Genomic DNA, 23,177 nt, shown 5'->3' with positions numbered 1-23,177 from the left:
GAACTCACAGCCGTGTCCCTCTGACACTGGAGGCCAAGCCGCAGTGATCACCTCCCAGACATTGCACGGTGGGGGCGGGGGGGGGGGAAGCGTGGACGTCCCCTTCATCCCCCACACACCGGAGGACAGGAGGAGAAAGGGACCCGCAGAGGCAGCCACGAGAGGCCGGACACAGTGGTGTCCTGGTTGGGGAGAAAGGACGCGGCCACCCGGGGCCTCTGGAGGCCCGCGCAACGCGCCCCACGCGTCTGCTCACGTACCGACCGACGGGCAGCCCCAGGAACAGACCCCGGGCTGCCACCGCCACGAGTCGCTCCCCTGGGGGCACACAGAGTGCCCCCCTGAGCGAAACCCCGGGCACGACGCCGTGCCGAGGTAACGGGGCTCCCAGGGAGCAGGTTCACATCCTGCAACTCCCTCCCCTAAAAACTGCCGAGGCCGACTCACTCCCAGCTAGAAGGGCAGACACCCCAAAGGCTCCCGCCTCCCTCGGAGCCGCGCCTCGGCAGCGGGACCGAGAAGGACCAGGCCCCTCCCACCTCCGCGGGACCACACCGCTGCGACCCGAGGTGGAAAGGGCCCCGCCCAGAAGGTCTAAAGCAGCCAGGGCTAGAGTACTTGGCCGGCCCTTTCCACAGTCCCCCCGCGGCCCCCGCTTCTGGGGGCCACTCCCGTCCCTCAGGGCACCCGTTTCTTGGCTCTTCACACCACGGAAGGGGCAGGGCTCTGGCGGGAAACCTGGGCGCAAGCCGACCCCGCACAAGGTCGGGGGAAGAGCCCGGCAGGGGAAGAAGGGGGGTATCCAGACACATGGCCAAAGGACGGACGTGGAAGCGAGAGCCTTTATACCCCCGGCCGGAGGCTGGAGAGGGAGGACGCACCCCTCCCCGCACCGCCCAAGGGCCCCAGCGCTGCCTCCGAGCTCCCACCGCCCTAAAAACCCTCGAACGGGCCACCAGAGGCTGCGGCCCCCCCGAGCGGATACACAAAGGGCAGGACTCATGACCCATGTCACCCACCAGGAAAGAGGCCTTTCGCGGCAAGCAAGGGCCCAGCCCGGACCTCCAAATTGGCTCAGCCAGTGGAGCCCCAGTAAGCCACCCTATCACCACGTGGGGGTGGTGCTGCGTGCCACACCACTTGCCCCGACAGCTGCTTCTGGGCTCACACACTAGTTCTCATTGCAGCCTCCAGTATCTGGATTAACGGCATAACTTGCTCCAACAACCTAGCACTCGGAGCGCGCCCCGCCCCCACGCTTGCCTAGCAGCATCCCTCGCCAGAGCCCTATGTTGGTTCTTCCTAAAGGACATTTCAGTTGCTTCCAACCAAATTTTGGCAGTTATAAATAAAGTTGTGGTAAACACTGGTGTGCGGGTTTCTGTGTGAACGTAAGTTTCTTACTCATTTGGGTCAGTAATTTGTTGCTGGATCTTGTGGTAAGAGCAGGTATTATTTTGAAAGACACTGCAATAAAGGGCAAGTATCCAAAATCTATAAAGAACTTATCAAACTCAACAACCGAAGAATAAGCCAGTCAAGAGATGGGCAGAAGACATGAACAGACATTTCTCCAAAGACATACAAATTGCCAAGAGACACGTGAAAAAGTGCTCAACATCACTCGGCATCAGGGAAATACAAATCAAAATCGCAATGAGATCCCACCTCACACCAGTCAGAATGGCTAAAATTAGCAAGTCAGGAAACAACAGATGCTGGGGAGGATACGGGGAAAGGGGAGCCTCCTACACTGTTGGGAATGCAAGTTGGTGCAGCCACTCTGGAAAACAGTGTGGAGGTTCCTCAAAAAGTTGAAAATAGGGACGCCTGGGTGGCTTAGTCAAGTGTCTGCCTTCGGCTCAGGTCATGATCCCTCTGCCTCCCACCCCTCTGCTTGTGCTCTCTCTGTTGAAAACAGAGCTATCCTACAACCCAGCAATCGCACTACTAGGTATTTACCTCAAAGATACAAATGTACTGATCCGAAGGGGCACCTGCACCCCAATGTCTATAGCAGCAAAGTCCATAATAGCCACTATGGAAAGAACCTAGATGTCCATCAACAGATGAATGAATAAAGAAGATGTGGACTACACAGCCAACAAAAAATGAAATCTTCCCATTTTCAATGATGTGGGTGGATCTAGAGGGTATTATGCTAAGCAAAAGAAGTCAATCAGAGAGGGACAATTGTCGTATCTCACTGATATGTGGAATTTAAGAAAACAGAGGATCATAGGGAAAGAGATGAAAAAAATAAAATGAAACCAGAGAGGGAGACAAACCATAGGAGACCATTTATTTTTTAAGTTTTTAAAAAAATCTTATTTATTTGAGAGAGAGACAGCGAGAGTGAGAGCACGCGCGCATGAGAGGGGAGAAGTCAGAGAGAGAAGCAGATTCCCCGCTGAGCAGGGAGCCTGATGTGGGACTCTATCCCGGGACTCCAGAATCATGACCTGAGCCGAAGGCAGTTGCTTAACTGAGTGAGCCACCCAGGTGCCCAGGAGACTCTTAATCATAGGAAACAAGCTGAGGGTTCTTGAAGGGGAAGGAAGGAGGACGGGGTACCTGGGTGATGGACATTCAAGGAGGGCATGTGATGTGATAAGCACTGGGTGTTATGTAAAACTGATGAATTACTGATCTCTACCTCCGAAACCAATAATATACTATATGTTAATTAACTGAATTTGAATTAAAAAAGGACACTGCAAAGGTTCATATAATTTGTTAAGATGGTATCTGAGAGCACGTTTTCATACTGAAGAATCAAACCCATTCAGGAGGTAGAATTCCAAGATGCCAAAAAGGAAGATGTCGGGGCACCTGGGTGGCTCAGTGGGTTGAGCCTCTGTTTTGGCTCAGGTCATGGCCTCAGGGTCCTGGGATCAAGCCCCGCATCGGGCTGTCTGCTCAGCGGGGAGCCTGCTTCCTCCTCTCTCTCTGCCTACCTCTCTGCCTACTTGTGATCTCTGTCAAATAAATAAATAAAATCTTAAAAAAAAATAAGACAAACATGTGTCCGTGCTTTTCTTCACTGATGTTGTGTAGTTGGGCTAACGGCTCCATGGTGAGCATCCCCTAAGGTACAAGAGGCAAGGACAATGTCGTCATGCCCCCAGACTCTCCCGAGACCAGAGCCACCCAAACCCTCCTGATACTGGTGTGCATCTTTGTCACCTTCTCCCTTTCTTCCACCTTGGTACTTTATATGGGGCTATTTGATAATCCAAAATGTGGCTGATAAACACCATTGCACTTACGGAAACATGTTTCCCCACTTTTATCCCCTTTGTGCTCATCAGGAACAACAACCCCCGTCTCCAGGTTGTTCCCCCCCTGCTGGGATAAAAAGATAATTTTTTCTAAAATTTTCACAAGGCCTGGCAGTTTGTGTGGTCTGCAACATACTCATATGTCCATTCACCCATTATGTAGGGTTAAGTCTCCACCATGAAGCAAGACTTTTGGGTAATTCAGTGGTGCAATACATTTGACTGACAAGTGGCCCCAGTCCTTATTGGGGTTGAAATACACAGCGATGATCTTAGGACACACATTCTTCTTCAGTCTAGCCACCCTGAAATTGGGCTACACCATATGCTGAAGAACATCTTATACTTATGGCTGAACTTTGTCCCTGTCCTAGTGCACCAGCTAAGTGAGACACACGACAGAGGGAGAAACTGTCAAATCCTTAAAAATGTAAGCCATCTTATGTACCTAAACCAAGGTTTAAAAACACTTAAGGGGTGCCTGGGTAAGCTCAGTCAGTTCAGCGTCTGACTCTTGGATTTGGCTCAGGTCATGATCCCAGGGTGGTGAGATCAAGCCCCACGGTTGGGCTCCAAGCTCAGTGGGGAGTCTGCTTTAGATTCTTGCCCTCTCCCGCCGCCCCCTCCCCCAGCTCGTGTTCACTCATGCTCCCTCTCAAATGAATCTTTTTATTTTTAGGTTTTTATTTATTTGACACAGACAGAATACAAGTAGTCAGAGCAAGAGGCAGTGGGAGAGGGAGAAACAGGCTCTTTGCTGAGCCCCTGATGCAGGACTCGATCCCAAGACCCTGGGATCATGACCTGAGCCAAAGGCAGCTGCTTAACCAACTGATCCATCCAGTCACTCCTCAAATAAATCGTTAACCCCACACTCTTGCAATTACACAAATGCTCTGAGATCTCCTGTTTCTTACCTGGTGATCCAGGGGTCAAGCCATTATTCAAAATCACAATTTAGCAAATTTTTATTAGAAAAACAGCTTTGAGGATGGTTATGTTTAGCAACATAAAGAGCCAATCCCAGGGGCATCTGGGTTTTTCAGTTGGTTAAGCAGCTGCCTTTGGCTCAGGCCATGATCCCAGAGTTCTGGGATTGAGCCCTGCTCAGCAGGGAGTCTGCTTCTCCCTCTCCTTAGGTCCCTGCTCCTTCTCTCTCTCCAATAAATAAAATCTTTAAAAAAGAGCCAACCCCATTTAAAGCATTAAATATTTACCATTCCTTTATGCTACCTTAGGGCAATAATTTTCTCTTACATTATCAAGTGTCCTTTGTAAAAGTTCCAAATGATTTTCAGTTCTTTCATTTTTAAACATTAAAATTTCATTAATCTTGAAATATTTTTAAGTCAGGTCTACTGGACTCTTTCCAACCATGTTTTTGCATCTCTTGGCTCAATCAGAAGATAGACTGATTCCTAGAGAGTGTGTGCACTTGAGAAGAATCAATGACTTAGCAAACTTTTCTTTTTTTCCCCCTGGTATTTGGGAAGTCTTGACAATGCCACAGGTTTTTTTTGTCAAAAACTTGACAATGCCACAGGTTTTTTTTTTTAAGATAACCAGGTGGAATGTCCATTTTCAGGACTGTCTCTCCTCTAAAAGGAAGTTACAAACTCAAGGGACATGGAGGCATTTCAGCCAACTCCAGAATACTGTGGACTGAAGGAAAAGAAAGTTGGGCTAAAAATAGGACAAAGAGGGACACAGTTTAGTAGGATTCACCAATGAGGAAGGTTTAAGTTCATCATAAATTACCTAATGCCAGAGTTCCTAGGTGGCCCCTGCGATACTCTTCATTGGCAGGACAAAAAGGTAGTAAAATTCAGATTAATAAATGACCGTGTCTTTCGATACTTGGTATGGAGAGGCTCCAAAGCAGTTTACCCTCTAACTTGCCTCCCTGAAAGATGCTTAGATAAGATTATGTTCTTTGTCAGATAATTGCCAAAATGTCCATAACCTAGGATGGAAAATGAAATACAACAAGTAAACTTAACACTATTACTAATAAATCCTTATAAAATCACTCAGACAAAATTATTTCAAATCAACTTACAACACAGTATTTTGAGGAAGATGTCCAAGAGCTATGGAAACACACGAAGACCAACCAAATGAGAACACTCAAAGGCTGATTATTCAGCCCTTGCTACAACAAGGTTTTCAGAATCTATCACTTGCATTTTGACAGATTCTCAAAGGCAGGCAGAAGAGTGGTAAACTTACAGTTTAAAAAGGTTAAGACTGGGGCACCTGGGTGGCTCAGTGGGTTAAAGCCTCCGCCTTCAGCTCAGGTCATGATCCCAGGGTCCTGGGATCAAGCCCCAAATCGGGCTCTCTACTCAGTGGGGAGCCTGCTTCCCCCTCTCTCTCTCTGCCTGCCTCTCTGCCTACCAAATAAATAAATAAATAAAATCTATAAAAAAAAATAAAAAGGTAAGACTTCAGGTGTGCCTCGATTGGGCAGCTGTAGGCGGGCTAAATAGAAGAGATGCATCCTACATGATTGGTTAGGGGTACATTTCTGGCCTTCTCTCGTTGGTATTATGTTGCAAACAAGGACAAAAATGAAGAAATCTGTCCATTATTAATCACGTCCTGGCTCTTCAGTGCCATCATTACTGGGGTCATCCTTTGGCATCCTGAATTGCTGCAAGATACAATGGTATGATTTCCTACAGGTTTCACTTCTAGATGGCTGGCATCTTGGGCTGGTTATGCAGATTCATGGGTTGGTTACCAGAGACTGTGGGTCTGAGTTCTATCTTTCTATACGGTCTGGCCATTGTCCATTTCCATATTCTCTCACCTCCACCCTGGTCTTTCTCTCACTTCTGAGAAGTTGACCAATTTGGAGAAAACACAAAATTCAAATCTTCACTGCGCCAAGATTCATTTCATCTTCATAGTGGTACTGCGAGGTTGGCCTGACCTTTTTATTGTTATATCATCACCGTGATCATCCACAACAGTGCAGTTGCATAGAGGCATTTGACACTGGAAACAGACCAGCATCATGGCCGCTGTGACAAAAGCAGGCGCAATTCATAGTCCCTTGTCTGTTTCATGGATCCAAGGACAAGAAGTATTAGCAATGACACAGATTCCACCATGACTAGCCAACAAGAAATCTAGAGCATTGAGACTGTCCATCACTACTCGTGTCAATGAGTTGAGACAAATGTTTACTACATCTAGGGCAGAAGTGGTGTCATTCAAAACTTCTGCCAAGGCTACTGATAGATTTATTAGTCTTTTCTATTTGTATGATTCCCACTGATGGGACCACTACTCACATCGTTCACATAAAAAATGAGTCACTAATTCCCTCAGTGTGCTGAATAGTAGAACAGACCTCATGTTGGAAATCACACTTGGATTGGATTTCCAAAATTGGTAATTTATATAACTAGGGTCTCTCATGTATGGACAAGTCTTTTTTTTTTTTTTTTTTTTTTTTAATGGACAAGTCTTAAGATACTATTCCGAAAGTACCTGCGGCGTTAATCTGAATCCTGTGGGCCCTCACCACAAAGGAAGTGGTTATCTGTCACAGGCAGAGACATCTGGGAACAAAGAAGTCTATCTTGTTAGAAGGTCAGAACCTAGGGCTTACATGACTGGGTTACATTTTTGGATCTCTATCGAGACGGATACCGGGTCGTAGGTATTGGGCACATTGCCCTATGAAGATTATTGAAATCAAACTTAGGATCGCCTGAGGTCTGATCAATAGATTGAAATAATCGGTTCTTTTTCTGGGAGAGAGGGACACTAGCAATGTCACACATTGATTTATGTAAGATCCATGTCCATGTGTGTGCAAGTGGAAATGCCATCTGCTGTAACTCCCTATGGTCTCATCTGATGCAACCTGCATGGCCCAGAGGTTTTATCAGGGTGGGCTGCAGAAGAACGGCGTATCCAGCAGTAAGTAAGATTGAGGGCAGTGGCTGCTGTAGGGATCATCGAATAAGGGTGCTAGACTGAGTATGTTCTGATGTAACCTAACCTTGTAAAATGAAGGAACAAACGAGTAAAAGGGCCATTAGTGGTAATGACAAGGGGTCTGCAGAAAATGAGAAGTGGAACAATTACAGACAAGCAGATTAAAAAAACCAAACAGTAATTTCTTAAATGTCTTGCTCTGAGGTATTGAGTGGAAGCAGTTATCTGTTCCAAAGGTCTTGGGTCACCTGTCTGCTTTTGAAGATCAGCTTACAATCCTCAGTTTGAGGTCTTGGATGAGTAGCCTTAGTCTTCCAACTGCATGGAATTCTGGATTTCTTTAGTTGTGAACTGTGAACCAGCGTGACCTTTTGGAATCTCACTGCTCTATTTGTTGCTAACAGCCCCTGATAGGCTCCTTCCCATAAGATTCAAGAGCAGTTACTCTCTGAGGTCTTCCAACAAATGGCATTTACTAGTTGAGAATCATGAAAAGGCTCTTTATTTTATTTTTTTAAAAGATTTTATTTATTTTATTTGACAGATAGAGATCACAAGGAGGCAGAGAGGCAGGCAGAGAGAGAGGGAGGAGGAAGCAGGCTCCCTGCCGAGCAGAGAGCCCGATGCGAGGCTTGATCCCAGGACCCTGGGATCATGACCTGAGCCGAAGGCAGAGGCTTTAACCCACTGAGCCACCCAGGCGTCCCATGAAAAGGCTCTTTTAAAGCATGTTTTCAGAAGGCGCCCTTAATCAGTTAGTGATAGGACTGGGTATGGTACATGAGTCCCTGATAACATTTGCTATGTCTGCATATAGCAGAGCAGGACTAGTACTGGAAATGAAATCCCTAGACACATCATGAGTCTTCCACTTAGTAATTCATAGGGGGATAAATGAGTGAGTGGATGACATGGCCATAAGGGCTAGAGAGAATACCTTTGGCCAGGGGAGCTCAAAGGTTTCTGAAAGTTCTGCTGATGTTAACAATGGCAGTGGTCAGTTCAACTTTTCTAGAGGATTGTGAGTGATAAAATAGAGTTTATACAAAGTGTGACATGACCACTTAATGTAGATGTAAACAGTGGGATGACACAGGGTTGGAAACAAAATCAATCAGCTTTTCAGTGACTACAACAGCCACAGCTTTTCAGCTAAGAAATGCTTTAACCCACTTTGCAAATGGACATACAATAAGTAAAACATATTCAAGTCCCATGGAGGGTAGAAGCTGGATAAAATCCATCTGAAGGTGTTCAAGGGGCCCTTGAGGTGTGGCCACCACTTATCCAGGGCCCCATGGTGATGTGTGCATGGTCCAAGCCGTGCAGTCCCTATTTGTCCCCCCACTGGCTTGGGACTGTTCAGTAGGGAACAGTGCTTCAGGAAGAGCCAGGTGGGAACCTTACCCGCCCCCTCACTTCAACCTCAGCCCCTGCAAGGCCCGTCAGGTATAAACACCCCAATATTCACCCCAGTGGTCTTTTGCCCCCCTTTCCAAAGGCACTGCTGATCCCGCTCCCCACCCCTTAGGACAACTGTCACTCTTAAAAGTTCTCCATCTGAGCCCCCTTCCTGGGCCATGAGCTCTTTACATCCTCAAATAGCCCCAGAGGCGGTTCTGGTGATGATCTCCATTTACATGGCTGGACGGCGAATTTCTCTTTGTGACTCCAGTGGAAGGTGGGGATGGAGGAATGAACTCCAAGCCCATGTCTCCTTCTGGTCCCAACTACTCTACAGATTGTAATCACCTCCTTCCTCTGACCCTAGGGTGCCATGCAGACCCTCTCCTTCCCAGATGCTGATGGCCCCCCTAAGATTTGCTAAGGCCACCATAACACACTACTTCAGACTGGGTGGCTTAAACAACAGAAGTGTATTTTCTCACAAATTTGGAGGCTAGGTATGAGAGATCAGGGTGTCAACAGCACTGAATTCTCCTGACACTTCTCTCCTTGGCTTGTGGGTGGGAATTTTCTTCTTGTCTTCACGTGATCTTCCCTCTGTCTCCGTACTAATTTCCTCTCAATGACACGAGTCACAGTGGATTAGTGTCCACAGTATCGCCTTTATTTTACCTTTTTAAAAACCCTATTTCCAAACTCAGTGATATCCTGAGGTACTGGAGATTAGGACTTCAACATATCATTTTGGGAACATACAATTCAGCCCATAACTAACACATCTTTTCACAGGAAGCTATCAGGGAAGAGTTCTCTTGAGAATGACCTCATTTAAACAGTCCCAAAATTGCAGCCCTGTAACTCAGGCATTGTGCTCTGAGGTATTAACACAAGAGAAATGAAACATATCCATATAAAGAATCGTAAATTTAAGAATCAAATATCTATAATAACTGTTTGATAATGCCCCAAACCAGAAACAACTCAAATATCTGAAAAAGACGAGTAAATAAACAAATAGTGGTTAATCCACAGAACATTACATTTCTTGACAATATCAAAAGAATGAACTAATTACACAGGTCCATTGACAAATCTCAAAATAAATAATATACCACATAAGGACACATAGGGGAAAAAAACCCAAAACATTTTATTTTCAATCATGTAAAATTGCAGAAAATACATATTAATCTATTGTAGAAGAAAGTGAATCAATGTTTGCCTGGAGGGCAGAGAGAAAGACATAATAATTAAAGGGCACAAATGAATACAGCACCCCGTATATGCACACTACTATGATTGTGATGATGGTTTCATGGGTTTATATGAATGTTAAAAATAATCAAATGGAACAGTGTAAACATGGACAATTTATTATTTATTAACTATTTTGAAAAGGCATTACAATATAAAAAAAGTTTTCAAAAAAAAGTTTGGCAAACCCCACCATATCCTTTGTAATGCCCTGGGATCAGCACCTTGCCTCAGTGGCAGCAAATACAGGAAAGCAACAAAAGCCATGTCCACCTGAGTCATCGGGAAAGCAAGCTGTGTAAAGCCTGCACTGCTGGACTGAGATCCTCCTTCCTTCTATCTTTGTTTTCCTTCCTGTGTTGCAATGACCTTAAGGTGCACATTGCAGAGAAGCTACAGGAATCTGTAAAACTGTTAGACTTCTTTCTAGAGAGAGGGTGTGCAAGTGAGAGAATGTGGATGTGTGGGGACGCACAGGGAGAGGGGAGAGGATCCCAAGCAGGCTCCGCACTGAGGCTTGATCTGTATGCAGGACCTGATCTTACAACCCTGAGATCCTCACCTGAGTCGAAACCAAGAATCGGACACTTAACCAACTGAGCCACCCAGGAGCCCCCCATTAGATGATTTTTCTAAGAATCTACACAAGATTCATAGTTCAGAAGGATCTGAGAATTTCTGTACTGGCTCATCCTTCAGAGCCATACTGACCAAACAACAGCAGGCAGCCTTTAAAAGAGGCACATTCTAACCAGTTTGTCGTGTTCTCTTGGCCTCTCTGTTAATCCACCATTTGTGTACAGTTATGATCCCCCTTTCATTTTTCAGCCAGTGATACTACTACACAGAATTCTGGGCCTCAGAGTACATCACTCCCTTGCAGGGCCTAGGAACATTCCCTGCACCAGTGCTGGGCACAATGCAATATCCCCTGCAAACAAGAGAACAATTCTATGTTGTCCCCAGAAGTATCAGAGGTTGTTACAACTGCCCTCTTTTCAGGGCAAGTGCCGACACCACGAAACATCCTGCATCCAGGCTACAATCTAACCATAAAACCTTATAGAATCTTCAAGAAGCCTTGGGCAACAATGCAAACAAGGGCCAAATTAGAGAGAAAACTACCATCCTTCCATCCCCTTGATGCACACAAAGATTGGGGCGACCATAGCACCTGTTTCTCCTGTCATTCTGAAACCACCCCATGAAGTGAATCTAATCCTTAAGATAAAGTTGACTTACACAACAAGGCCTTTGTTATAACATAAACCAGAATACAGAGGAAGGCTGTTCCTTGGTTGGTGAGTTGGAGGCTGCAAATTTCATCACAAGAGTCATCAGACCAATAATATCCCTAAAAAAGCTGACTTTTCAGGCCACCAGCAGATGGAGTCCTCTGGAACACAACGGAGGCATCCATGCCCTAACTAATCAGAGAGAAAAGAATGAGTACCCTGGCTTTTCACATTTACCCAGGGAATGGGAAAACACTAAGGTTTACTTTGTTGAACACGTCACTGTGGCTAAATGACACAAATGCGGGCACCCGCAGGGGAGAGGTGAACGGCTGCTGCTACAGAATCAACGTAATAAAAACTCACATGGGTCTGAGCTGAAACATGCAACACGGTTCTACATACTTGGAATTTATTTTGATGTCTGGATGTATGAGGCTCAATTCAGGCAGATGGTACCCTCAAAAGAGATCTCCTCGATGTTGTTATACTGAACAAGAAAATACATGTTGTACATATCTAAGTTGTACTTCCCATGTGAACTGTGTGGTAATCAATGAGGTAAGGGCTTCGGCTAATGGCTTTCTCACTCATATTTATAATGCCCAATCCACTATGAACTCTCTGGTGTCGAGTGAGGCCAGAGCTCTTACTGAAGGATTTCCCACATTGGTTACACTTATACGGCCTTTCTCCAGTGTGAACTCTCCGATGGTCACTGAAGTTGGAGCTTCGCCTAAAGGACTTCCCACACTCACTGCACTCATATGGCCTTTCTCCAGTGTGAACTCTCTGGTGCTTAAGGAGTGCAGAGCTTTGGCTAAAAGATTTTCCACATTTGCTGCACTCATAAGGCCTTTCTCCAGTGTGAACTCTCAGATGGAGAACAAGACTGCAATTCTGGCTAAAAGATTTCCTACATTCACTGCACTCATAAGGCTTTGATCCCGTGTGGACTTTCTGGTGTTTTAAAAGACTGGAATTGTAGGTAAAGGATTTCCCACATTCACTGCACTCATAGGGCCGTTCTCCAGTATGAACGGTATGGTGCTGCAGGAGAGCAGAGCTTTGATTAAAGGACTTCCCACATTCACTGCACTCATAGGGCTTTTCTCCAGTGTGAATTCTCTGATGTTGAATGAGGTTGGATCTTTGACTGAAGGATTTGCCACATTCTCCACACTCAAATGGCCTTTCTCCAGTGTGAACCTTCCGATGGTTATTAAGGCTGTAGCTTTGGCTGAAAGATTTCCCACATTCACTGCACTCATAAGGCCTTTCTCCAGTATGAACTCTCCGATGCTGAAAGAGGTTGGAGCTCTGGCTAAAGGATTTTCCACATTCCCCACACTCATAAGGTCTTTCTCCTGTGTGAACTCTCTGGTGTTTAATAAGGCTAGAGTTATGGCTAAAAGATTTCCCACATTCACTGCACATGTAACATCTTTCTCGAGGGCGAACCCTCTGGTGTTGAACGAATGTATGCTTGTGGCTGAAAGCTTCTGTGCTGTCTTCCCAGCGGTGCTGAGTTTTTCCCATGTGGAAGGCCGCCCCACATTCAGTTCCATTGTTTGACTTCTCTCCAGAATGTGTGGCCTGTTGCTGGAGGGTTCCTGAGGTGGCCAAGAAGTCCTTCCCAATCTCCCCGCAGATAAAGGGCTTCCCTGACACCTGCAAGCTGCAGTTCTTGACCACTGAAGCTCTTCTTATGTGGTTTCCGAAGGGCTTTTCGCTCATGTGCTGCTTGAGCTGCTGCTGAAGGTTTTCACCGAAATAAAATCTTTTCCCGTGTGTCCCACCAGTGTACAGTTTCTCACTGAATTGTGTTTCCTGGTGTTCAGCAGCATGAAAATTGTCTTTCAAGACCAGACCACACACCTCACAGGGGTTGGCCTTCTGGGGAAAAAGACCTGTCTTGGGAGTCCTGACCTGTGACACTCTTTCTACAGTAATGCTCTGATCAGAACGTGCCTCCTCATCCTCTGCTCCATGCCAACAACCTGAAAGCAGGAAATGCTGGTGAAGTGCACGGTGACATTCGTGGGTAGGCAGCCACTACCCAGGTGTGTCTAACAAACCCAGAAACAAGTCCATGAAATTGTTTATAGGATAGGAGGTTTGAGTTCAGGCTGAGGCTGAGATGCTTAGCTGTACTGGGCCGCTAATGATCACAAAATGCGGGCTCAGGGGCACTTGTGAGGTGAAATAAACACACTGAGGAGAGACAAGGTCTACACATAACTTTCAACCGGATATAGTCTGTCACATAGAAGGGTGTGTTCAGGCTCAGGAAAATTCGACAGTGAAAGAGAAACTGTGTGTGCAAGAATCTGTGTGCACCTCATGACACAACACACAGGAGCCAATGAGGAGAGTCCCCACATGAAGCAGTGATTAAAATGGTCCAGATGTGCAGTTCAGAGAGGTGCGGATTAGCCCTGGGCGGGAAGAAAGAGTACAAGTGATGACCAGCAGTTAACCAGTCACCTGAGTGTGAAGACTGGGGAAGGAAAGGCAGGTATGAAGTCTGGGGGCCACAGTCATTACCAACAAAAGACCAGTCACAAATAGGAAGTTTCTGGCATGATGTGCACACAGCCCTGACATCTTGCTCTCCCCTAGGTGTCACTGTTCGGAGCTGGGCTGTGAACCACAACGGACTCTCCACCACAACCCCGAGATGAGCAGCTATGTTGCCCGTGGATGATCCAGGTGCTAATAAGGGGAAGATGGGAGAGATAAGGGATAAGATAAGATAAGCACTGGCCAAGAACAGCTCAGCACATGCACCGCACAGGAAAGAAAACTATTATAAAGACAACTTCCAAGGAGGATCTTGCAAGAACAGACGGTGGTCTACATAACCGTGATGGTCAGTGACGGCAATTTCTGGCCCAAGAAGGAATAAGGAAATGTCAGCTGGAGGAAGAAAGTGGAACCTGGGATACTCGGGTGCTTTGTAACTGGAAGTCACCTGCCAGAGAGAGGGCAGCAAAGTGGGATCCACTGGGCTGACTGGAACACTCCTGACCCTGGTTCCTTCCCTGGGAGGCTTGGGAGTCGCAGGTGTTGGGGCTACTCAAGGAGTAGGCAGTGCACATACCTCAGCCCAGCCAACAACACTGCCATTCAAGGAAGTAGAGAAGGAAGCAGAGACCACAATCCTGATGGGAGGACAGACCAGCCCTTGGGGAAAAAGGGAAACGGAAAGACTAGCTCAGGGGACAGAGGCAGGTGTGAGGACCTTACCCAGGGAGGTTATAAGCGCCAAGTTCTCCAGCATCACATCCTGGTACAGGTGTCTCTGAGCCTCATCAAGAAGATCCCATTCCTCCCAGGAGAAGGACACGGCAATGTCCTCAAAGGTCACAATACCCTGGCAAGATGGAGACAGATGAAACCATAAACAGCCTCTCCCTCAAAGGCGACAATCCAACCCCTCTACATCTACCCCTCACCCATCCTTTCCTAAGCATCCAACACAGAAGAGAAACCAGGCCCTAGCACCAGTGGTGCCACTGTCTCCTCACAGGCCCACTGATCACGGGCACCACCCATCAGAAAGATGAGGCAGGTGGATAACAAGGTACCAAACAAGGGTCTGGCACAGAGGCATTCACCCATTTCTGCTACACAATTCACCTAGTATGGACAAGCCACCCAGCTCTCAAGTCCAGGGTCCTGGGGCATCAGGCACACTTCCTCCACAAGTATACGTCATTCCTTAGATGGCACATCCCCACGTTGCAGACACTGTCATCTGCCCGTGGCTGCCACCAGCTTATTGCCCTGCAGACCTTAGGCAACTCTCTGGCCTTACAGTTATAGATGACTTTATTTCAATCACCTCCTCTTCACCCCACGGTGAAGAAGGGACTGTGTGCTAGGGTGACAGGGATGGCCAAACACAGAACACCTAACACTGGCCACCTGAGATCGAGAGCACTTTTCTAACCATATATATTCACAGCGTGGGAGAGAAGGACACCACACGCCACACTGGGCCACATGGGGTGGCAGTCTGGGAAAGAGTTAACAGCTGGTGGTTGTGAGATCCAAGCTTTGTAATATCGACACAAAGAGGTACCCGTTTCCCCTGGGAAGATACCACTGACTTATCTGAGTAACTCCACAGGCAGGTAAGGAGCTGAAACCAAATAAAGAGGGATAGGCCCCTGAGCCCCTTGATAAAAACAGTATTTGGTTAGATCTTAGTTCTGAGGGAAGAGTGGGGAGAAGCAGCACTCTGGCCACCTGAGCCCCTCAGGGTTTTCAGACATCAGTGCCACACATAATATCGGGTCTTGGTTTTAGACCTTGCACCACAACCTGACGACAGCATCCACAGGAGGCTCTGCAAATTCAAATGGGATTGAATGTGACCATTGACTTCCCAAGACTCCCACAAGCCATCACAGCCCCAAATCCTCCTATGAAGCCTTCACTGCTCGGGTCTGTTCCTTGCTTCAGACGTATGGATCTCAGACACCCACGGCCCTATTCCATGAGGTGCTGCACTGCCGTCCCCAAAGCAGTCACAATCTTCCTCTGCCCACCTAACCCTCATTCAAAGCCCAGCTCCCCTGATAGTTCACCCCAGGCCTTAATGACTCTCACAAATGACCACATTTGCCCTTGACCTTATCTTCCTGGCTGAACGAAACAGCCCAGGCCCCAACAAAGCCCTCACAAAATCCTGGTGAGTGCACAGAGCGGTGCAGAGACCCACTCTGGTCCGCATGACATCTCGCCTTGGTTATCCCTTGCCTCTGTGTCTACCTCATTCGCGCCCACTCTTGCGTTGGAAGCTTGGCCACCTGCCAGACTACCCTGTCCCTGACACACACTCCTTTCAGGGCCATATACCTGCTTCATTTGTGTTTGTGAAGCCTCTACCCATCAGCCGGGTACCCAGACAAGAGACCCAGTCCACAGTCCCCATCCTCCCCTGCCTGGTCCCCTATTAGCTTTATAATAATAACCTGAAGATTACCCCTCCTGATCGGGAACATCCTGAATCCTCCAACCTCAACCTTCCTCAGATTCCCACACTATGTATACAACTGCCCACATCATGCATCAATTCAGTGGTCTCTGAAACACCCCGAACTCTCAATATACCTAAATCAAAGCTCCTAACACCCCTTCCCCATAGTGAATATTACTACCACATTCTTCATCTTAGATGATGGACCTTCCAGTCCTACAGCTGCTAAGACCTCAAACAATGGAGTCATCCCTGAGTCCTGTATTCACTCCTCCCTCATCAGAGAATCTAGTTGCCCATTTACTGATCTTTTTTTAAAAAGATTTTATTTATTTGACAGAGAGAGACACAGCGAAGAGAGGAAACACAAGCTGGGGGAGTAGAAGATGGAGAAGCAGGCTTCCCGCCCAGCAGGGAGCCGGATGCAGGGCTCCATCCCAGCACCCTGGGATCACCACCTGAGCCAAGGCAGACGCCCCCTAGTTGCCCATTTAAAACACGCATCCAGAATCCAACCACTTTTCCTAAGCCACACCTCTAGTCCATTAACTCTCACCAGGACTTTGGCAGCAGCCTGCAGCCTGATCCTCCTTCCTCCTCTCTCTGTCTCGCTGTCTGTTCTACACTCAGCAGCCAGCCCGAGTCTGCTAAGACCTTAAGATCACTTTCTCCCTCTGAGTCACACCTCCCATCACTTCCAGAACACACACCAACCTCTCAGTCATTCCAGTCTTGACTCCCGCCCCCTGCTCTTTGCTCCTACCTGAAAGGACACCTGTGATTTTCTGCACTCAGTCACCTGTAAACATATGTGTATCTTGGAACAAGTTTCTAGTGCATCCGGGGATCATTTCTATATAAAGCCTGAGATGGACTTAGGACCCTCTGTTTGGGATTTCCCTAGGGCCCCCAGACCCAGGCCTGGGGGAACGGCCCTTAAGCGCCCCAGGACATCATAATCCAGAGAATATGCGGGTGGTGGCCAGGGCCACCAGCCTGGTGGGCGGCTGAGACACCCCCCACCAGCCTGTGTAAGTTCCACAGCACCTCTGCCGCAATGGGAAACCGTGTAGAGAGGCTGGCAATGGAGGGACGGGTCCACGGCAGGGGTCGCTGGGCTCACGTCACCCGTCCCTCAGGTGACCTCACGCGGCTGAGAGCTGTGCCTCAGTGCTGTGTCCCCTCTTGCCAACTGTGCCGCCTGAACTAAGATCCAACCTCCCAGGGCCTCAATGTCCTCTTCATTGCCCTCGGTCTGCTCTCCCTCTAAACCACCTTCGGGAAACTTTTAAATCCCAAATGGAGATCCGGTCCCTCTTTCGGCCAAAGTCCCCTTGGCGTCCAGAGTCCTCACGAAGGTCCCGCACCTCGGCCCGCCAGCGCAGGCGTGGCTCCGCCTCACGCTCTGTCCCCGGAGTGCAGAATCCCACCGCCTCAGGCCCCCTGCAGCCCCCGTCCCGGCGGCCCTTCAGCCCGGAGCCCGCTCCCGCACGCCCCCGCCCGCCGGCGCCTCCCTGTCCCGGACACCCGGGCCTGGGCCGCAGGGCCGCGAGCAGGCGCCCGGCTCTCGGGCCTTCGAAGTCTGGGAGGGGGGCGGCGGGGAGGGCCGGGGGGACGAGCACTTACCTCAGCCGGGTCCCTGGGCGCGGCCGCCGCCATCCGACTCGGTGGGCGGAGCGGACACCCGGGCCGACGGTCCCCGTCCCGGTCCCGGCGCGGGGCAGCCCGGGCGGTGTAGCCTGCCGCGGACCCAACTGTGTGCGGCGGGAACAGCGCCTCCCCTCGCGCCTTCTCGGTTAATCACCTCGAACCTGAACCTACGCTTCAGAACATTAGCGGATGAACAGGCGTGAAAGAGGCAAAAAGACCGCCAGGGGGATGAGGACGGAAGTCCCGCCCCGACGTTAGGCGCACACGCAGAACGACTTTTCCTACCTTCATTGGTCAGAGGTGCAGTCCATCGACGCGCGCTCTTCTGGGTAATGTAGTTCATAGACGCACAGGACGAGGACAAGACATTCCCATTGGCCTCTAGGAGGAAAGGGCACGTCCCCTTAAGCGCTCTGGAAATTGGGGTCTTCCGTCCCAGGCCAGAGGGGAAGTGGTGCCTGCAACTGATCACGCAGGTGTTTGTAGACATTATTACAGACCCCTTGATTCTCAGCGTGGTTCCAAAGCTAAAAATATTTCATATGATCCCAAAGGCTACAGATCCAAATGCACATATCATTCTATAGAGTCATTTAGATCCAAAATATGTCCCTGGAAGCAGAACCTCGTAAACGTCATCATCCCACAAGTCAAATACGCCCAGTAGCATTAGGGACAGTTTTGTTGGTCTGGACAAGGCAGAAATACTTTGTATAGGGCAATAACAGAGAAGATACAGGATGAATGTGAGGCCACCCTGAAGCAAGAGTTAAAAAAATAAAAAAATGCACCCATAGAAAACATCTCTCTAATCTGATCATTAATTTTTGCATCCAATTCATTGAGCAATACTTTTATCCATTTAATATCTTACTTTATGTCCTAGTATAAACCCAGTTCCTTGTAGAAACCTAACATCCACCAAAATAATAATAATAATAATGTAATAAATGTTGTTTTGGAAGGCGACAATGGCTGCAGTGTTCCAAGATGGAGCATCTATACAAAGGCTGCTTTCCTTTTCCAAGGAATTGGGGTACTTAAAACCAGGATATCTCATTGTCTGGAAGTGATTATCATTTCTCTCGCAGGGACTGTTTTCCACAGGGAACCGGTATTACCTCAGAACTACAGTTGCAAAATGCAAATTACAGAAAGCTATTACCAGTGACTATGTGGTGATTCAGAGGTGGTGGAAGACAGAGCTTTGATGGAACATCAGTGGATGGGGGAAGAGTTAAGACCTCAGAGAAGATTTAGCAGTGATGTCTGAGAACAGGAATATTTAGTTTGAACACATGACCAGAATGGTCACTCTGATGAAAACATTGTGCAGTATCAGTGGAGGAAAGAAACAATGTAGACAGAGTAGACAGACTTATACAAATACACAGAGAAGCTGAGGCTTAGTGTATAGTGTTATCCTTTTAGAATTGTGTCTGCACACGTGTGTGTCATTCTGTCTGGGTCCTGAATTCAAATTGGTTTCTAGAAAAGTTGTTTGTGGTAAAAATGAAGACATGCTCTGTATACAGATCTGTACTATGCTTTTCTCACTTAACTACATATCTTGGACAGCCTAAAGCCACTTCCTCATTTTTTATATCCACACGTATTAGACCTAAACCTGACTCTTTTTATTTTATTTTTTTTTAAAGATTTTATTTATTTATGAGAGAGAGAGAGAGAGAGAGCACAGGCAGACAGAATGGCAGGCAGAGGCAGAGGGAGAAGCAGGCTCCCTGCAGAGCAAGGAGCCCAATGTGGGACTCGATCCCAGGACGCTGGGATCATGACCCGAGCCGAAGGCAGCTGCTTAACCAACTGAGCCACCCAGGCGTCCCAACCTGACTCTTTTTAAAGATGCTGCACATTTCACTGCCCTGCTCCATAGCTGCCCAACTGGTCCAGTTAATATCTCTCCTATTTGCCCCCAAGGTCCTTCCTCCAAACCCATACAAAACTCTGCGGAGACTTCTAGGTTAGTCCCTTGTCTACCTGGTCACTCCTAGAGGTCTCCTGTACTGAGAACTCGGCCAGGTATTAAAGGTATTAAGGCCAGGAGACTGGTAACACTAACACAAACCTCAGGTTCCAGATCCCTATGGTTGGGGTGCTGTTCAGTCTTGGTGCGCTCCTTACAGTCCAGAAAGCAGAAACAAGGTCCACATCATACTCACTGTATCCTGAGTGCTCTGCCTCAATGCTGTGTCCATAAGAGAGTATAGCTCAATCAAAGGATAGTTCACCTGCCAGATGCATACCAAGCTAATAAAGGACTGACCCCCAGCTTCCAAAGTGAGGAAAAATTGTCTACTTATTGGTGCGGCACCACCAAGGAGAACAGGGAGCTAATACTCAAACTCCTGAACTCCCTGATGGGAGGAAGGATCTCTGGAGGTGGATGCTATTGACTGGGAGCCCATGAAGTCATCTTAACAGATGCTACATACTTTGGGTGCTCTTTCATCTGGTCCCACAGAGGTTTGTTCTATCTCATAAGACTTAAAATCTGAAAAATAGGGTCACCTGGGTGGCTCAGTGGGTTAAGCCTCTGCCTTTGGCTCAGGTCATGATCTCAGGGTCCTGGGATCGAGCCCCACATCGGGCTCTCTGCTCAGTGGGGGGCCCGCTTCTCCCTCCCTCTCTGTCTTCCTGCTTGTGATCTCTCTCTCTCTCTCTCTCTCTCTGTGCCAAATAAATAAATAAAATCTAAAAAAAAATCCCTACAGATTTAGACAGAATGTCTTTTAATCACAAGAAATGCAGGTACACGTTTCTGTACAACACGGCAGAATGGTGGAAATTTCTTACATAAGTCTCAGAATCACGTGGAAGCTTGTTAAAACAGATACTTGGACCTGATCCACAAAGTGTGCGATTCGGTATATCTGGGTCTGGGATTCAGAATGTGCATTTCAAAACTCCATAGGTGACACTGTGGTCGAAGGTCCAGGGATCAAACTGTGAAAATCAGAATTCTAGGAAAGGTGAGGTTGACTGGTCCCAGGCCCCACCCAGTCCACTGCGGTGATTTGCAGGTTCTGAGAAACAGAGCCAGGATTTCTCACACGCATGCCCTGAGTGTTATCTGTACTGAGCCAAGAAAAGGAAAGGCCAACTGGCCTTGAGTCCCAGGACGTCCACTGCTGAGACCCGTTATGCCTGCACTGACGGAATAACCTAAACAACTGCTTTATACTCCCAGAGCTCACTGCAAACATATCCATGAGGCTCGCCCCTTAATTTCAACTGTTTTCTCCTCTTACTAAAGAGGCCCCCTTATTGGGCTGAGTATTATTACATTCTATACTTACCTCTCAGGAGACTCACCTTGTCTTTCCTTCCACTTTGTCTGCCACTTTCTGGCATAGGACATATTTCTTCAGTTACTCTTTTTGATTCCTGGTCTTTCTTTCTTCAAAACAACATGAGTCCCAGAATGCAAGGGTCTTTGTCTCTCTTAGGACCCAAAGTCCTCCATGCACCTAGAATAAGCGCCTAAAACCAAATTTTTGTTCACTGATCATCAGGAAGACCAAAAATAAACACATTTCTATTTCCCTACAAATTGTATACTTCTGGGTACTCTAAATGTCCCCTTTAACTCTTTTTCCATGAGGTTATTGCTCAGACTTTACAAAAATGGAGATTTGTATTTTGGAGACAAAATTTCAGATTGATCATCCTGGTCATATCCGCAGCTTGTTCGGGCGTGTTCTCAGCCATCACTGCTAAAATGTCTCTGAGGTCTTATATTTTCTTACCTTCTACAGATGTTTCACCGAAGTTATTATTATTATTTTAGATTTTAGTTATTTATTTGACAGAGAGATAGTGAGAAAGGGAATGCAAGCAGGGAGACTGCGAGAGGGAGACGTAGGTTTCCCACCCGGTAAGGAACCCGATGCAGGGCTGGATCCCAGGATCCTGGGATCATGACCTGAGCGGAAGGCAGATTCTTAACCCCTGACAACCCAGGTGCCCCACCAAAGTTCTTTCTGCCACCAACTTAGAAGCACTACATAAACATTGGAATTTTACAACTGTTTTCCTGAGATTATATCAATTCTTCAAGTACAATAGTCCAGGGACACGTGGGTTGCTCAGTGGGTTAAGCCTCTGCTTTCAGCTCAGGTCATGATCTCAGGGTCCTGGGATCGAGCCCCATAACTGGCTCCCTGCTCAGCAGGAAGCTTGCTTCTCCCCTCAATCTGCCTGCCTCTCTGGCTACTTGTGATCTGTGTCAAACAAATAAAATCCTAAAAAAAAAAAAAAAAACAGTCCATGGATCATCTCGAAATAACAAGCAGTTTGCAGCAGTGGAACAATAAATTTAAGCTTTTCCCAGTATTTCCAGGTAGAAAGACTCTTGGCGTACATGCTTCAGCTTGGAACACTGCAGCCACTGTACCACACCAAAATAGCACTTTTCTCATTGATGTCTTTTTAAGAATAATGTTATATTCCTAAAAGGAACTGAATGTAATCTGGATATCAAGTAAGGCGTTAAATGGATAAAGTGTTTCTCAGTGAATGGGACAGAATAGTTGACTCTAAGGCAGATGTTTTCTTCAAAATACAAAGATCTGTTAAAGAAAAATTATTGGGTCGCCTGGGTGGCTCAGTCAGTTAGGCGTCTGCCTTCAGCTCAGGTAATGATCTTAGGGTCTTGGGATCCAGACTGTCTGGCTTGCAGCTCAGGAGGGAGTCAGCCCACACACAGACGCTCTATCTCAAATAAATGAATAAAATCGTCAAAAAAAAAAGAAAGAAAAATTACTAATACACTCGTTGAAAGAGTAGTGAAGACTTTATTCAGGAGCATTTCCAGAGATGCAGGGACAATGGGAACTTGCAGTAGGGGGAAGGCACACTAAACTCCTTTAGCCATAGTTCTAGCCTCATTAAGCACAGAAAGTACACGCTGGAGAAAGGCTTTAGGAGGACAGTGACTTTGAAACGTTCACTGGGTCTTCCATTTCAGTGACCATTCAAATATTCACATTGAAACGGCTCTATGAGTATCTGAATGTGGGATATTCTTTCCCTATGAGTCCTAACTCCTAAAACATGACAGTGTCCCCCTCGATGAAGGCCCGCGAGTGTGGAGAATGTGGAAAATGGCTAACCAAAGGCTAACCTCACCACACTCCAGAGAACTCACAGTCATGAAAGCCCTTACAAAAGCCTTGAAAGTGAGAAAGCCTTCTACTGAAGGACTTGACGTCATAGGAGTTCACAAATTTCAAATGGGACAACTACCTTAACCGTGCAGGTATTTATTTGATGAGAGTAATAGCACTGGAGGAAATCCCTCATGAAGGTGCCATTTGCCTGTGTTGACGTTCATACATTCAAACATCGACATAAATCCCAGGTATGTAGCAGCTGCACTGCAGTCTTTGAACC

The 23,177-nt window shown here is 47.3% G+C and overlaps 1 protein-coding gene across 3 annotated transcripts; it reads right to left on the bottom strand.

Moving 5' to 3' along the window:
* Positions 1 to 10,539: 10,539 nt before the first annotated feature.
* On the bottom strand, positions 10,540 to 21,406 carry LOC116861157 (zinc finger protein 211-like). 3 transcript variants are annotated; one of them, XM_032847672.1, is made up of 4 exons: positions 21,099 to 21,406; positions 18,051 to 18,229; positions 14,378 to 14,504; positions 10,540 to 13,128 (listed from the first exon to the last, which is right to left on the bottom strand). In XM_032847672.1, the coding sequence occupies exons 2-4, from the start codon at positions 18,054 to 18,056 to the stop codon at positions 11,648 to 11,650; spliced, it is 1,614 nt and encodes a 537-aa protein (XP_032703563.1). In that variant the 5' UTR covers positions 18,057 to 18,229; positions 21,099 to 21,406; the 3' UTR covers positions 10,540 to 11,647. The 3 variants fall into 3 exon arrangements, with proteins under 3 accessions (XP_032703563.1, XP_032703564.1, XP_032703562.1); XM_032847673.1 differs by having other exon boundaries at positions 18,051 to 18,146; XM_032847671.1 differs by lacking the exons at positions 18,051 to 18,229; positions 21,099 to 21,406 and adding an exon at positions 17,742 to 18,043.
* Between the last annotated feature and the right edge of the window lie 1,771 nt (positions 21,407 to 23,177).

Source organism: Lontra canadensis, unplaced genomic scaffold, assembly GCF_010015895.1.
Source record: "Lontra canadensis isolate GAN:19392208 unplaced genomic scaffold, GSC_riverotter_1.0 scaffold191, whole genome shotgun sequence".
NCBI classification, from domain to species: Eukaryota; Metazoa; Chordata; class Mammalia; order Carnivora; family Mustelidae; genus Lontra; species Lontra canadensis.
Note: the sequence above shows the minus strand (reverse complement) of the source record. Positions and strands in the feature narration are given on the sequence as shown.

What these genes read in the sequence shown, in the direction of transcription:
- LOC116861157 (XM_032847671.1), bottom strand. Translation starts at nt 17,774, where the DNA reads ATGGCGGCGGCCGCGCCCAGGGACCCGGCTGAG. An exon ending in CGCCCAGGGACCCGGCTGAG is followed by an intron (nt 14,505 to 17,741) that starts GTAAGTGCTCGT and finishes CCATCTTGCCAG; the next exon opens with GGTATTGTGACCTTTGAGGA. An exon ending in GGCGCTTATAACCTCCCTGG is followed by an intron (nt 13,129 to 14,377) that starts GTAAGGTCCTCA and finishes TCCTGCTTTCAG; the next exon opens with GTTGTTGGCATGGAGCAGAG.